The following is a 13,999-nucleotide window of genomic DNA, read 5'->3' as shown; positions in this document are numbered from 1 at the left end:
AACTAACATTTCGACGTGTCACAATTGACTTGTGCTTTTCAAGTTGCTCAATTTTTAGCAGAATTTTCATGAAAATAATATGAATAAGAAATTGTGAAAAGTGTGTTTTTATTGCTTTATTTATCTTGTTATAACTGGCTAAAAAAGGGACTATAATGGTTTTCTCTGTATTTGTTAGAACGTATCCTTCAATTCGCAGATGTTGTTGCTTAAATGTTAATGTTAAAAAATAAAACATTTCAAAAAGTTGATACATGTGTTCCTGGTTAGTTTTTTCTGTCAAATAAAGTCGCTAAACTAACATCAAAGGTAAATGGCGACCACAGTCACAACTCCTGCATCTTTTACCCTGCTTGTACCACGTAGTCTGTTTGCTCTCACTGGGGGTATCGCAGCTAAGTATGCGCATGCGCAGCACACAGGGCGACAGTGCCAGAATGTGCCTGCGCTGCTCCGAGGTCGCGCGCTACAGGCGCACAAAGCTGCCTGTGTCAGTGCAGAGTGGAGAGCACGAGCAGCTGATTGCACACATGAAGCGGATGTTTTTGAATGGGGGCCTCTCCTTACCGTATAATGTCCAGTCTGTGAGGAAAACACAGGCCTTCTTGCTGTCCGCCAATAGCCGAACAAAAACCCTGAGTAACAACCTGCCTGTAATTTGACAATTATATAGTGCGATATGCAAAGGAAATATATGTATCCTATTAATTTGCATTTAAATTGTGTCGATATCACTTGGGATACAGTACGTGTACAGTACGTGTACTGTGTAATTCAGTTTATATTTTGAATGCCTGTTCTTGACATGCCATGTATTAAACATGTATTTTAGATATAATTACAGGTTAATATATTTCCTTTCAACTGGATGACACGGTTTATTGCACAGGCTGCACAGGGGGCAGGGGTACTGCGTATTTCTGCTATAAACCCTTCGCAGAACTGTCCTTGGTCCTGAAAACACGAGACCCGGATCTCTCTATTTTGGGGAAGATTATGCCTACAGTGAACAGACGTGGGAGTGTCACGTGCCTGCATAGTGGTCATCTCTTCCCTTTTATCTAATACGCCAGGACTGCTCTATGCAGCAAACATGGTGGGATAATCATATTCCACCAAATCATATTTTAAGATAATTTAGTAAAAGTCAAAACATAAAACCATAAAATGTCCATAGTCCAGAAAAAAAGCCGAGGGAGGATTATCCACGCACCATCCACGCATGCATTCCTGGGCTTGCGTCCATTTTTTATGTCGTTGCAGAACCCTAAAAAAATTTTCTATGCCTATAGATAGCATATGTACTATAAGCAACTTTAAAAAAAACACGTAAGTGATGATATGCCTCTTAATATAGCACTAACGTAAAAAAGAAATAAAGATCATGTTGATGCGTGAACTGTGATACTGTGAACAGGATCATCCAGCCTTTGAGCTCCTCACGAATCCGCCTGTTTAAAATTCACAGAGACAGCTGGCCTATCGATCTTCCATGTATAGTGAGAAAAACCACCAGCATCATTTTCTTTCAAATATATTAGAACTGGGTCCAGTGGCATAATTCATTATTTCGGTTATTTGCTTGTGGTGGTGTTTTAATTGAGAAATGTCCTATTTATAGCTACCGCACTAGTTACATTAGAAAATGAAGATGCTGTGTAGACATTAGTGATGGTTCACAATGAATCTTATTTACTGTAATTAACCTGCTTAATTGCAAATGCTTGTTATTAAGAGAACATGCTGAAAGCATTCTATTAAATATTGTAAAGTATAAATCTGTGATCTAGTTCAGTGTCCTGTAGGAGTGTGATGAGCCTAGTGTTTATATCTGTATTTCAGTCATTTTAATGGTATATGAAGATTGTACTGGTTCCCTTGGCATTACTTACTTCCCCACGAAGTTCTCCAGTACAGAGCTTTTCCCTGCGCTCTGACCGCCAACCACGGCGATCTGGGGAAGGTCCAGGTTGGCATTTTGTCCGATCGCAGAAAACGCATCCTGCATTCGGTTCACCAGCGGAATCAAATCCTCCATCCCCCGGTTTCCCATTCTGACTGCTTGCTGGGCTTCTGCTTCACAGTGAACGGGAAAAACAGCAACGAATCACTATAGAGCCGCCTTTTATAGGTTCCCTTTCAACGCCACCGTGATGTTCTGACCTCCAGATGTCCAAAATCTTTAAATGTCCAAATGCCTAGTGACAAATGATGTCTAGCGGCTCGCTCAGATTTAAGCGGACTGCTTCACAGACAGGAGGCACATCTCTCTCTCACACACACACACACACACGAGCACCATGAGCTGATTTGATATGAGGGTTGCCAGATTGCTAAATATTCTACTATTAACAAACACTGACCATTGTATGTAGTGGCACTTTTTAAAGAAAGAAAGAAAGAAAGAAAGAAAGAAAGAAAGAAAGAAAGAAAGAAAGAAAGAAAGAAAGAAAAAGAAAGGTTATGCATAGAACAGGATTAACAAAAGGAAAATTTATTAACAATTAAATAATAATAATAATAATAATAATAATAATAATAATAATAATAATAATAATAATAATAATAATAATTTATTGTTGTTGTTATTGTTGGTGGTGGTGCTGTTGTTGTTATTGTTGTTATGACCTTATAAAAACATACTGATATGGTGGGTTGACTATGCTAAATTGCCATGGTTCTCTGTGATGGTCCTGCATCCAGGTGTATCCATGCTCTGCTCCCCAGTGTTCCCATGATAGACTCCTGATCCACCCGTGAGCGTGACCAGGATAAAGGAGTTATTAAAAATGAATGAATGTCTGAATGATATAAATCATTGCAGGGACATAATGACTTACATAACTTATATTTCTTATGAATACATTGATTGTATAGAATAAATGTTAATACCATTTGAATAAATTAATTTGGGAATTGTTTTAATATATAGTCAAAATGTCATAAAAACATTTTTAAAACTTGCCTCAGGTTTATGTTATACATACTGTGTTTAAATATTTATTCATTTTAATAACATAATCGCAGTCGTGGCAACCCTGTGTGTGTGTGTGTGTGTGTGTGTGTGTGTGTGTGTGTGTGTGTGTTTCAGACCACTAGAGGGCAACACACGACACAGTTGCGGGTGAATAGGAGCTTCATTTTTTACATTTTAAAATGTGTTAATAAATAGCCTGCACACTAAACAGGGTACTTGCTTAAGAACAATACAAACTGCAAATATGTATATGCAAATATAAATACAGAACTCTTTTGATGTGAAGCAGGTGTCTTAGAGCAGGGAGGTACTCCAGGACTAGTTTGTAATACCCATTCATCCATTTTCTGTACCACTTATCCTACACAGGGTCACAGGCAACCTGAGGGGCACAAGGTAGGGGACACTCTGGACAGTGTACCAACCAACTGCAGAGCACAATCTCACACACACACACACACACACATTCACATTTCACATGCACATGTCTTTGGAGAAAACTGGAGTACCCAGAGAAACCCCCTGAAGCTAAAAGAGAACATGCAAACATGTGCATGCAGGGTGGAGGTGGGACTTGAACTCCAACACCCAGAGGTGTGAGGCAAAAATATTTCTTTCTTATTATTCAGGCTTTATATATCTGCTGAAAATAACATTAATATTTCTATTTGTATTGCTAAGCAATAGTTATAATAGTAGAATAAGAAGGAACCTTTATTCTTCACATATGAGAGTGAACACAGTGAAATTCTTTTCCCTCCATATCCCATCTTATTAGGAAGTTGGGATCAGAGCACAGGTCGGTCAGCCATGATGCCGAGCCCCTGGAGCAGAGAGGGTTAGGGGTCAGAAGTGGCAGCTTGCCCCCAACCTTCTGATCAATAAATTGAGGATAAAGTGCACAGCATATAAAGAACGTCCATCCAGCCATTTTCTATACCCGCTTTATTTCTAATTAGGGTCACAGTGAGCCTATCCCAGCACATATTGGGCAAAGGGCAGGGGTACACCCTGGACTGGTCGCCAGTCCATCACAGGGCCACATATAGACAACCACACACACTCACACCTATGAGCAATTTAGAATGACCAAACAACCTAATGTACATGTTTTTGGACTGTGGGAGGAAACCGGAGTACCCGGAGTAAACCCACAGGGAAAACATGCAAACTCCACACAGAAAGGCCCCTGCCTGTTCGAACCCGGGATTCGAACCCAGGACCTTCTTGCTGTGAGGCAACATTGCTGAACTAAACCACCGATCTGCCCCAAATAAGGAACGTATTAAACTCATCATCAAGGACATGATCGAGACTCTTTGCGAAGAACAGAAATGACTCTGAAATAAACACCGAACCTGCAGCTCTTCCTCCGGGTCGCACGGGAGCGCACGTGCAGTTCTGTCTTTGCCCTCACTAGATGAAGAAAACGTTTGATTTATTTACTATCCTGGTGGAATTTGAAGCTAACGACACTTATAACTGGTAATTAAATACATAAATTAAACTCATATATAAAATACATTTTGTGAAATGTGTTACATTTTGTGGGTTCATTCTCCGGTTAGTCCTCAAAGCTATTCAGGATTAGAGGAGATTTAAGGAGCTGTTAGCTTGTTTAAGAGACGCGTTAGCATGCAGATGGCAACACTTTACCAGACCGCAGACTGCATATAGGTTTAAGTGACTGGAACACGTGTCGCTATAAGAGATAAAGTCCCTCAAGTACTTTTCTGACAGATCTGTCTCTCTAGGTTTGTGCAGCGCGGGGGAAAAGAAGAGAGAAAAGATGATCCGCGCAAAAGACAAGCAGCAGCAGCGTCTTCCAGCTAATCCCCGAACCCTGATCCCGTCCCTGCTGTCTCTGTCCACACCTCCACCTGTCCTCCACTCAGACCCTCTCCTGCGCACAGGGACACGGTATCAACAACTGACCAGCTTTCTTACAGACAGATAAACAAACTGCCATTTCACTTATTTTACCTTACAGCCACTCTGTGCTTCATTGCTGTTGTTTATCTGTGGAATATTATTAAAGGAGAGGAATATGATTCAATCTTCCTCCACTGAAAAATGAGCCCAATAAATCTGGAAAGTAAACTTTTCAATTCAATTCAAATCAGTTTTAGTTGCGCTTTTAACAATAGACATTGTCGCAAAGCAGCTTTACAGAACATATGAAGCAAAAAACAAAACAAAACATTCCTAGATGTTAGACAAAATCATCCCTAGTGAGCAAGCCTGAGGCGACTGAGGCAAGGAAAAACTCCCTTAGATGGTAAGAGGAAGAAACCTTGAGAGGAACCAGACTCAAAAGGGAACCTCATCCTCATTTGGGTGACACCGGAGAGTGTGATTATAAATTATTATAAACAGCGGAGAGTGTGATATGAACAATGTCCTCTCTGTATTTATGTGTAGTCAGTTGTGTGATGCAGATACAGCATATGTAGAATGTTATGTGTGTATTAATTAAGATGCACCCTAAATGCAACCTAACCTATACATACATGTAACGTCCTACTTAAAGAATTGAGGCCTTACTGTGATAAGGTTGCTTGGGCTTTTGTATTTTGCAAAGTGCAATAAAAAAATACATGTTCTATCTTAGAACTCACTTTATAAGGTCAAAAATGTACGCAGGGGTATTCTGATCCAGGTCTACTCTAGCTCATGTAACACAACCTAGCTACCTGCCGTGTGCATTATAAACTGATCATCAGGTGGAACTGGAGGCTGAACGTCTCCTGTGTCACTCATATGTCAGATATATGTCACTGTATGCAGATTTCATTTAAAGCACTCTTTTTGCACATACAAAACAATAACCTTGAAACTACGTAAGCAGAGATGGCTGACGCTCAGAGACAGTCGCAAGCACTATTAACTTCTGCGTAATAGGGCAGCGTAAAAACGTCAAAAGAGCATGTATAATTAAATAATTCTTTTCTAATAGAGTTAACATAATTCTAGTAATGTTGTTAAGAAATAGTTTAATTGCAGCACAGAATTGTGGTATTGTAATTTTTATTCAAGTGATATTGGTTTCTAAAGTAGTTGTTTTGCTCCAAATTATGGAAGTGCAAGTATAATGTCGAAGATGATTCACCACTAGACATTTCACGATGAGATGATTGATGTTTATCAGTTGAATGGATGTGTGATAATATTTTCATTCATGCTTGAGTCTTTCTAAACTTTTAATACTGATTCACAGAATGCCAAGCAGAGGACCTCCTGCAGGACATCCATTTTCCTCTGCACAGACTGTCAGACCTGCTACTTCACCGGGCCTCCTCGGTCCATATCCACTGCTGCGGAATGCAGTGCCCATGCCCCGACGACCAGGTATGAACGTTATCTTAAGTTCTGTTTTTTTGAACACTTTTCTTCTGCTTACCAAGTAACGCCTTAATGTCTTTCACTCTCTGGACTGTTGCAGAGATGTCACCGTATCGTGGGAAGCAGCTACACCCACCTTTTCTATCTTCAGGAGGAGGTCGGTCTCTTCTCGGTGCCGCTCCTGTCGGTGTGCCACTGAGGACACCACGTATGGCTTTTCTACCTGAACATCACAATGAGTCACGCGGAGCTTTCATGAATAAGGTGACGGCTTCTCACCTCAACATTATTTTTAGAACAATTTGTAAAGATAAAAATAAGAAAAGTTTGTAGATTGAAGAGACGACTATTACTTACAATATTAATTTGTCATTTCAGTATTTTTGGGTTGATTAGTACCAGTTTTAAGTATTGTTATCAATGATGATTACATTTTCTGTTTCAGGAAGGTTATCTTCAAAGAAAGAGGCACAACGAGCATGTTGCTGAAGAGAAAAGTAATGGACAGATGAGCAAATTCAGAACAGATGTAAAAACAAAAGAGGGTGAGTTCTTTGGTCTGAACAAAACTGTGCCAGCCGGTAGCAGAACTCTCAGACATGATTGAATATGATGGTATTGAAACAGCAAATGTTAATTCAGTTGTTTGATGCAGGTAAGAAACTAAAAGCATCTGTTGAAAATCAGGCCTCATCCTCTGAGCAAACAGAGCCACCTGGGAAAAAGCAGAAGAATCATGGGTACCTACAGTACTAATAAATAAAGAATGACACTAAATTGAGAATTTAAATATGATCTGCTGCTGTTATGTGTTTCACTAAACTCGCACATACTGAATTACGCAGAGCCACTGAGATGGTGGATGAGTGTGAAGATGGAGGCGCAGAGCAGAAATCAGCAGATTCATCAACGATGCGAGAGCAGGAAGGTTAGTTGGCCTTCTGATTGGTGTATGGTAATGTGCATCTTTCACACCTGATAAACATTACACATAACTATTCTAACAAAAAAAATAAAAATTGTGGGCCACAACAAAAATCCTGGAGCATCTGATCCAATGAGTAAGAGGTTTATAGAAAACAGAGCCCATTATACTTTCTCTTGTTAAATTGCACGCTTTGTGTCATTTAGATAATGATGGTTTAAAATTTGTCTGTTTCTTTTCCCTGCCTTATACAGAGGAGGAATGTCCAGCTGCTGAAGCTGACAAGGAAGTGGAGCAGAGCAGGACAGCAGAGGTACATCTGATCCTAATTACACTTGTCTGTACCACCTTATTCATATTTTCATCAGCCATGTGATATAATTAGCACATTTGTGTGAAAATGAATGGCGTATTGGTGTACAGGTGCTGGGTGTAGGCACATCTCTTAAGGTGACCATTCAGCGCAGCAGTGAGAGTCGAGCCTTCAGCACTGGATCGGAGGAGGCAGCAGCCACTGCAGGCCTGGCCATGGAAAAAGACATGAGCATGACTGCAGACAAATACTGTTGCTATATCTGCAATGTCACATCTCCTGACCAACATGTAAGATTATATCCTGTTAAAAGGGTTGAAGCAGTTTTCCTAAACATCCTGTATGTATTAGCATTGTATTTTAGTTGCCATATATGGACAGCACAGTTATTTTGTATTCTGATGGATTAGCATGCCGGTTTGTTGCAGGAATTTCAGACTCACATGATCAGTTTGGAACATCAGCAGAAGATGATGGAGATTCAGCACCTGAGCAACACCTGCCTGGCAACACTGCTACCCAAAATGCACCAATCACTCCAGGGCAAATACAGGCAAGGATTGCACATAGTTCTGTTCAGTTTTATCACTTAGATATCCGCATGCCACACTGCAAGCATGTTAGCGCATCAGATATTAGACATACCTCTACAATATTACCCGTAATTACCTCTCACTAAGCTAACACATAGATGGATTTAGAAAAACCTGAGGAACCTGTTAACCTGAGAAAACTGTTGTCTCCAGAACACTGCTGTGTCCAGTATCCTTTCTTCAGACAACTGGTGGTCTCTGTAATGGCCTTACATGTTACATGTGTTAGCGTTTATTAAGAGCAGAGCTCTTTAACATGTTTCTCAGCTAGAATCCTCAGACCAACAGATTCATTAATTGCATCAATCAACTCGAGCAATTAGTTGAAGAAGGACAGAAAGATCATGCTGAATATGGTTTTGAGGATGAATTCCAGTCTTAAATGCAAATGCATGTGACATCTCCTGAATAAATCTATGTTGTAAGGTTCATTTAAAGATGTATACAGCAGTTTAGCAGTATTATGGATGTTACATCATTTGAACACTGTACTTAGAAGCAAGTAGGAATTAAATGTAAACTAAAAGTAAATGTTAACTTAAGAAAGATGTTTTTTTAATAACAGTGTAGACTTTCCATGGAATTACTCTACACCAATTAGTTTTTCATCTTATTTCATACTTACCTGCTGACAAAAGATTAGACCTGTGTTTAAAAACCATTCAGTGCTTATTTGCGTTAGAGTTGTGGCAAGTTTGCAGGAGGATTTTTAGAGCCTGCTATGGTTGTGTTTTTGTGATGTGTTACAGAAACCTGCAGCGCTGGTGTGCAATCTGCCAGTGTCACTTTACTGGTGATCTTATCGAACACAGAAGAACTAAAAAGCACAAGGTATGAACAAATGTGGAAAGAGCAGAAAATGATTCATTTTTCTATCATCACTCTGCTGATGTTCATATGATGTTCCCATGTTGATGACAGATGGCAAAAGTCTGTTCCAGACCATTCTGCACGGTGTGTGAGCGACACTTCAGAACTCCTCGCAAGTTTGTGGAGCACATGAAGTCCCCAGAACACAAACAGCAGGTTGAGGAGGTGTGTACACTTAAGAAAAAATCCAGTCTCAAAATAAATGAAATGTGGCTGCATTCTGCAGCAAGACAACATTCCATACCATGAGGTAAAATGAAATCTTTGAAAAGATTTAAAAGAAGGAAGTTTTGTCATGACTGTCTCAGTTACCAGACCTGGGTCAGGATGGGAGGTGATGCAAATTTCATACTTCATGCTTAAGATTTACTCTTGGGATGAATGTATTAACATGATTTCTGTGACAAAGAAGGTTAATTTAAGAAGCCTAGCACACTATTTTATTTTTGTTTTTAAACCAAAGCAAAGTACCATGGGCTGAGGGACATGTAGGAGTGGATGGCGCTGAAAATTACATGTAAATCACTTCTATTCTTTTACTTACAGAAATAAAGCAAAAGAAAAAGGTTAAAAACTGTTTGGCAGGTGGATGGGAAATCACCCAGATCAACTGAATATGGAAAAAGAATAACATGAATAACAGGTTTCAAATATTTTGTGTACAGTGCTAAGCATTTCTGTTCTTCGGCACAGACATATGTCCTTTTGCTCAGTTTGTTCCTCCCAAATTGCACAGAATGTTTCATTCAGTTCCTGCATTTGGGTTTATTTCAGGCTTGAATCAGTTTCTTGAGTTCACTTAAATGAGGATCAAGACCTCATTCAGGCAGTTTGCTTCACACATGTGTATTCTGTGTTCTCACCCTGCTCAAAAGACCATACCAAGGAAATAAACGGATCAGGATAAGATTTAGTGCTGAGTAAATAATGATACCCATACACCTCTTTGTCTTCACTTGACTGCTTTGGTGTTGCAGTAAATTGCAGGTGTTTCTCAGCTCTGTTGAAATGATAAAATCACAGTCATGTAAGTAGATTGCATATATAATTATAATATATATGCTTTATAAGTATTTCACTGCTCTGTTTTGCTCCAGCTAAAAGAAGAAGGAGGACCTGAAGTTATGGAGGAACTCATAACATTAGATGCCATAGGTTGCTTTGAAGATGAAGAGGAGTATGAGGAAGAAGGAGACGAGGAGGAAGACATGGTGTCTGAACAGGTTAGTGTCCCCTTTGACTACACTATAAGTTCATTTGGTTGTTTTATTGTTTATGACCTTCTGCTGTTCTCTCTAACAGGTTACTACAGCAGAGATCAATGATAATAAAGAGTTTGATCCAGACACACAATATGGTGAGCCCTGAATCTAGAAAGACTCATCATGAGTTGGGGATAAATTCTTTATTATGGATCTGATCAGTTTTTCCATCCCCTTTCACAGGCACCAGTTTTGTAGTCCCTGTAGCAGGCTTCCTCTGTAAACTCTGCCATAAGTTCTACCACTTTGAGTCCCGAGCTCGGGAGACACACTGCAAGTCTCTCACACACTACCAGAACTTACAGGTGAAACAGATTTAACAGCATAGTAACTATAAATATACAGTAATAGATGACTGAGCATTTCATTTTCTTTACACCTAATAGATCCATGTAGGTTAAAAATACATGTGTGTTTGGAGCTATCCATTATTCCCTCTATTTTGACTAATGCCCCAATCTGAGCTGAAGAGAAACAGCCCCATAGGCTAATGCTGCCAGCACCACGCTTTACTGTCTTTAGTGTCTGTGAACTGTATGTGCCAAAACATATCTAGCTCAGATGTGAAGTATTGTTGTCAAGTATTGTTGGGAGTGACCAGTACATGCCAGATATTCCTGCAACTCCTTTAAAGTTTCTATAGATCTCTTTACAGCCTCACGAATAAGTTCTAGTCCTTTGGTAAATTTTGGACGGACATTTTCAGTAATGTTCCATGGCACATTTATATCTACTGTATCTTTAATGGTTCTGCTTTATAAGGAATATTGTTTTGATTTTCTGGGATTTTAAAAAGTTAAATTTTATATCAAATCTGCTATTTACAGAAGTACAAGGCTATGCTGAACCTACCTCAGGAGGATGAGGAGAACCCAGCCAGTTGCTTGGGTAATGTTCAGAATGTTGAGAACAGCAGTGGATGCACTGCAGAGATGAAGGACAGACATGAGGAGGAGAAGAACCAGACAGCTTTCATTACACACCCAGCTGCTGCCCACACTAAGACGCAACACTCAGAATCCCACCACAAAAGTCCAACCGCAAAACCAGTCCCTGAGTCCTGATCCACAAAACCCTAGTGTGGATGTAAAGTGTCTGACTGCTGAAAATATCCCTGATTTTTTTTCCGCACACAAAAAAGAAACCTCTTAGTAAGTCTAAGGAAACCTCAAAGGCACATTGATGTACATACAGTATTACTGCTATAGTGCTGATTCTGAAGATCAGAAACTATAGTCTGTTACTCCTGTGATGGAAATAGTGCTTCGGGTTTAGATTAAACTTTCTTTCTTTTTAGCCAGTAACTAAATTAAATTGTATAGTAAGTTTATTACTTGATCATACATACAGGAACATCATCAGTTTATCAGTTTACCTCATCACTTTTTAAACATCCAGATAATCATTGTCCCTATTTCAGTTTCTCGGGATGTCCTGGTGATCTAAGTATTATAACTCAAAACGTGTTTTGTTTTCCTTTTTTTATACCATGAATTTTTTAATCCGTCAACGCTTTGAACATTATTTTATTATTTATATAAGTATGTTTCTGTTTTTATTTTTACTTACGGTACATATTTTGTGAAACTAAAATATGATGAAGAGGCTGGAACCACAGTGTTCTGTCCAATTTTCCAATTTTGTTAATATTCTCCACATAGAATTATAAACATTAGCTTGATGTTTAAACTACTACAAAGACTGATATGGATATACTGAGATGGAAATGAAGCATCACTTTCAACCAAGACTTAATTTACTAGCCAAAGGATTTTAATGACCATCACTAAATATTCTAATACTTAAAAATAAAGATTTACTGTTTTAAATACCGTTCCTGTATTTTTCCCCCTCTGATGGTTTTATATCATTAGAGATATTATTGGGTGTGCTGAGATGTTCTAATATACAGCTCTGGAAAAAAAATAAGAGACCACTGCCCAAGATTTGAACCCTATTGAAAACCTCTGGCATGTCATCAAGAGGAAGATGGATGGTCACAAACCATCAAGTAAAGCTGAGCTGTTTGCTTTTTATGCAAAAAGAGTGGTATAAAGTTCCCCAACAGCAATGTGAAAAACTGGTGGAGAGCATGGAACCAAAACGCCTGCAAATCGGGGTTATTCCACCAAATACTGATTTCTTAATATTTATTTAGTCAAAGCATTAACACAGTTTGTTTACAAATGATTTGCATTTTGTTTTATTAGAGTTATTAAAGCTCTGCAAATACTGCATGATCTTGGGTTATTTTGATGTGTTGCCATTTCCTTTAAATGTACACTCTAAATAACAATAGTTATATTTTGGATTTAGGAGAAATATTGTCAGCAGTTCACAAACAAATGAAACAAAACTGTTCATCTCACCAATACATGAACCTGTAAGAAAAAAAAAAAACATAAGAAACTGATTATTTTGCAGTGCTCTTATTTTTTCCAGAGCTGTATAGATGCACTTAATTTACATGAGTGACTTCAAGATACTGGTGGAGTTTAACCCTTATAATTTGTATTACTGTTAATTTTTGAACTAAATTACCAAATGTATAAAATGTGGTTAATTAGCATCCATGGTAAAGGCACAGGGGCATTTATGGCACAAGGGCATTTATGACATTCTAACCATTTTAGTTTTTAATAATTTACTATTAATAAAATTTTAATATATATTAATATAATTTTAATAAAATCAGATGGGATGGATGGCACTACTCTCTGGGAGTCTTGGGCTGAGTTAGCTTTGTTTAAAATGTCATGTTTACATACATATTCGTTAACATAATATAAATGGGACACAATTAATATTCCAGTCGTCGAATCTCCCAGTAAAACCATACAGCCACTGACGAAATACCCAGTGTCCCCGGATACGCTGTCAGTATGAAGGGTTTCACCGCGCATCTGGCAACCACGCGAGCATTGAGGAAGTAAGATAGGGTGAGGCGTTTCCTCAACGACGCGTTGATCACACCGGACAAATAAGATCTAACGTTTACGTTAAAATGCGATAAAATTGCGTTAATGTTTCAGAAAGGGCATTACACACTAACCACAACCGTCTACCGGTCGCCGATCGGTGTTTGTTTTAACATTATCCTCCGCGGCGATAGGTGGCGCCGCAACAACCCGGGTTGCCAGGTTGTTCTGTTTCATTCAGACAAGGCAGAAGTGTCCTAGATGTTTAAATTTTGTTTGTCACAAACACAACCATACACAGTACGAGATGTAGTGAAATGCTTGTTGACTGTCAAAAAATATATTTATATAGTTATAATAAAAATGGAAATAGAATTATCTGTACAAGCAAGGGGAAAATGTATATACAGTATTTTTTTAAAGGTGTAGTGAAAAGAAAAGAAAAGAAAAGTTAGTGACAAAAATTAGTCTAGCACGTTCTCTTCACCTTCTCTTCCATTCCTTCTCTACAAAAACTGCAAAGTGATGTGGAAATTTATAAACTTCAAACCCAAAAGTACATATTAGTATACTAATTATTAGTTTACAGTTTCTTTTAACAGCTACAGCTGTGTGCAGTTTTGGAAATGACCGATAACACTAGACCTCGATTTCGACTAGACCTGCAGGGTTGCCTCAGGTGTTTTGGGACATAAGATAAACTAAGACAGTTTTACTGAGCAGCATTTATGGCCTATTAAATACATTTCAAATGTTACTGCCAGGTGGAACTGCTTGATAGAAGAAAAAATAACAGAAG

The 13,999-nt window shown here is 38.7% G+C and overlaps 2 protein-coding genes across 5 annotated transcripts in view; one reads left to right on the top strand and one right to left on the bottom strand.

Moving 5' to 3' along the window:
• dnm1b (dynamin 1b) overlaps positions 1–2,291 on the bottom strand; it is a 29,830-nt gene extending 27,539 nt beyond the window's left edge. For all 4 annotated transcript variants that reach the window (XM_058375688.1, XM_058375689.1, XM_058375686.1 and 1 more), the window contains exon 1: positions 1,893–2,291. In XM_058375688.1, the coding sequence (XP_058231671.1) occupies positions 1,893–2,053 (161 nt within the window). In that variant the 5' untranslated portion in view covers positions 2,054–2,291. The remainder of the gene's footprint in view (positions 1–1,892) is intronic.
• Positions 2,292–4,355: 2,064 nt separating this feature from the next.
• ciz1b (cdkn1a interacting zinc finger protein 1b) lies at positions 4,356–12,111 on the top strand. The gene is made up of 16 exons (XM_058375743.1): positions 4,356–4,462; positions 4,732–4,897; positions 6,195–6,325; positions 6,420–6,583; positions 6,765–6,864; positions 6,975–7,059; positions 7,165–7,247; positions 7,499–7,557; positions 7,668–7,847; positions 7,986–8,110; positions 8,900–8,981; positions 9,072–9,185; positions 10,118–10,243; positions 10,323–10,377; positions 10,466–10,587; positions 11,110–12,111. Exons 2-16 carry the CDS (start codon positions 4,767–4,769, stop codon positions 11,344–11,346), a joined length of 1,794 nt encoding a protein of 597 aa, XP_058231726.1. The 5' UTR covers positions 4,356–4,462; positions 4,732–4,766; the 3' UTR covers positions 11,347–12,111.
• Positions 12,112–13,999: the final 1,888 nt, after the last annotated feature.

Source organism: Hemibagrus wyckioides, linkage group LG22 (genome assembly GCF_019097595.1).
Source record: "Hemibagrus wyckioides isolate EC202008001 linkage group LG22, SWU_Hwy_1.0, whole genome shotgun sequence".
Lineage (NCBI taxonomy): Eukaryota > Metazoa > Chordata > Actinopteri > Siluriformes > Bagridae > Hemibagrus > Hemibagrus wyckioides.
Note: the sequence above shows the minus strand (reverse complement) of the source record. Positions and strands in the feature narration are given on the sequence as shown.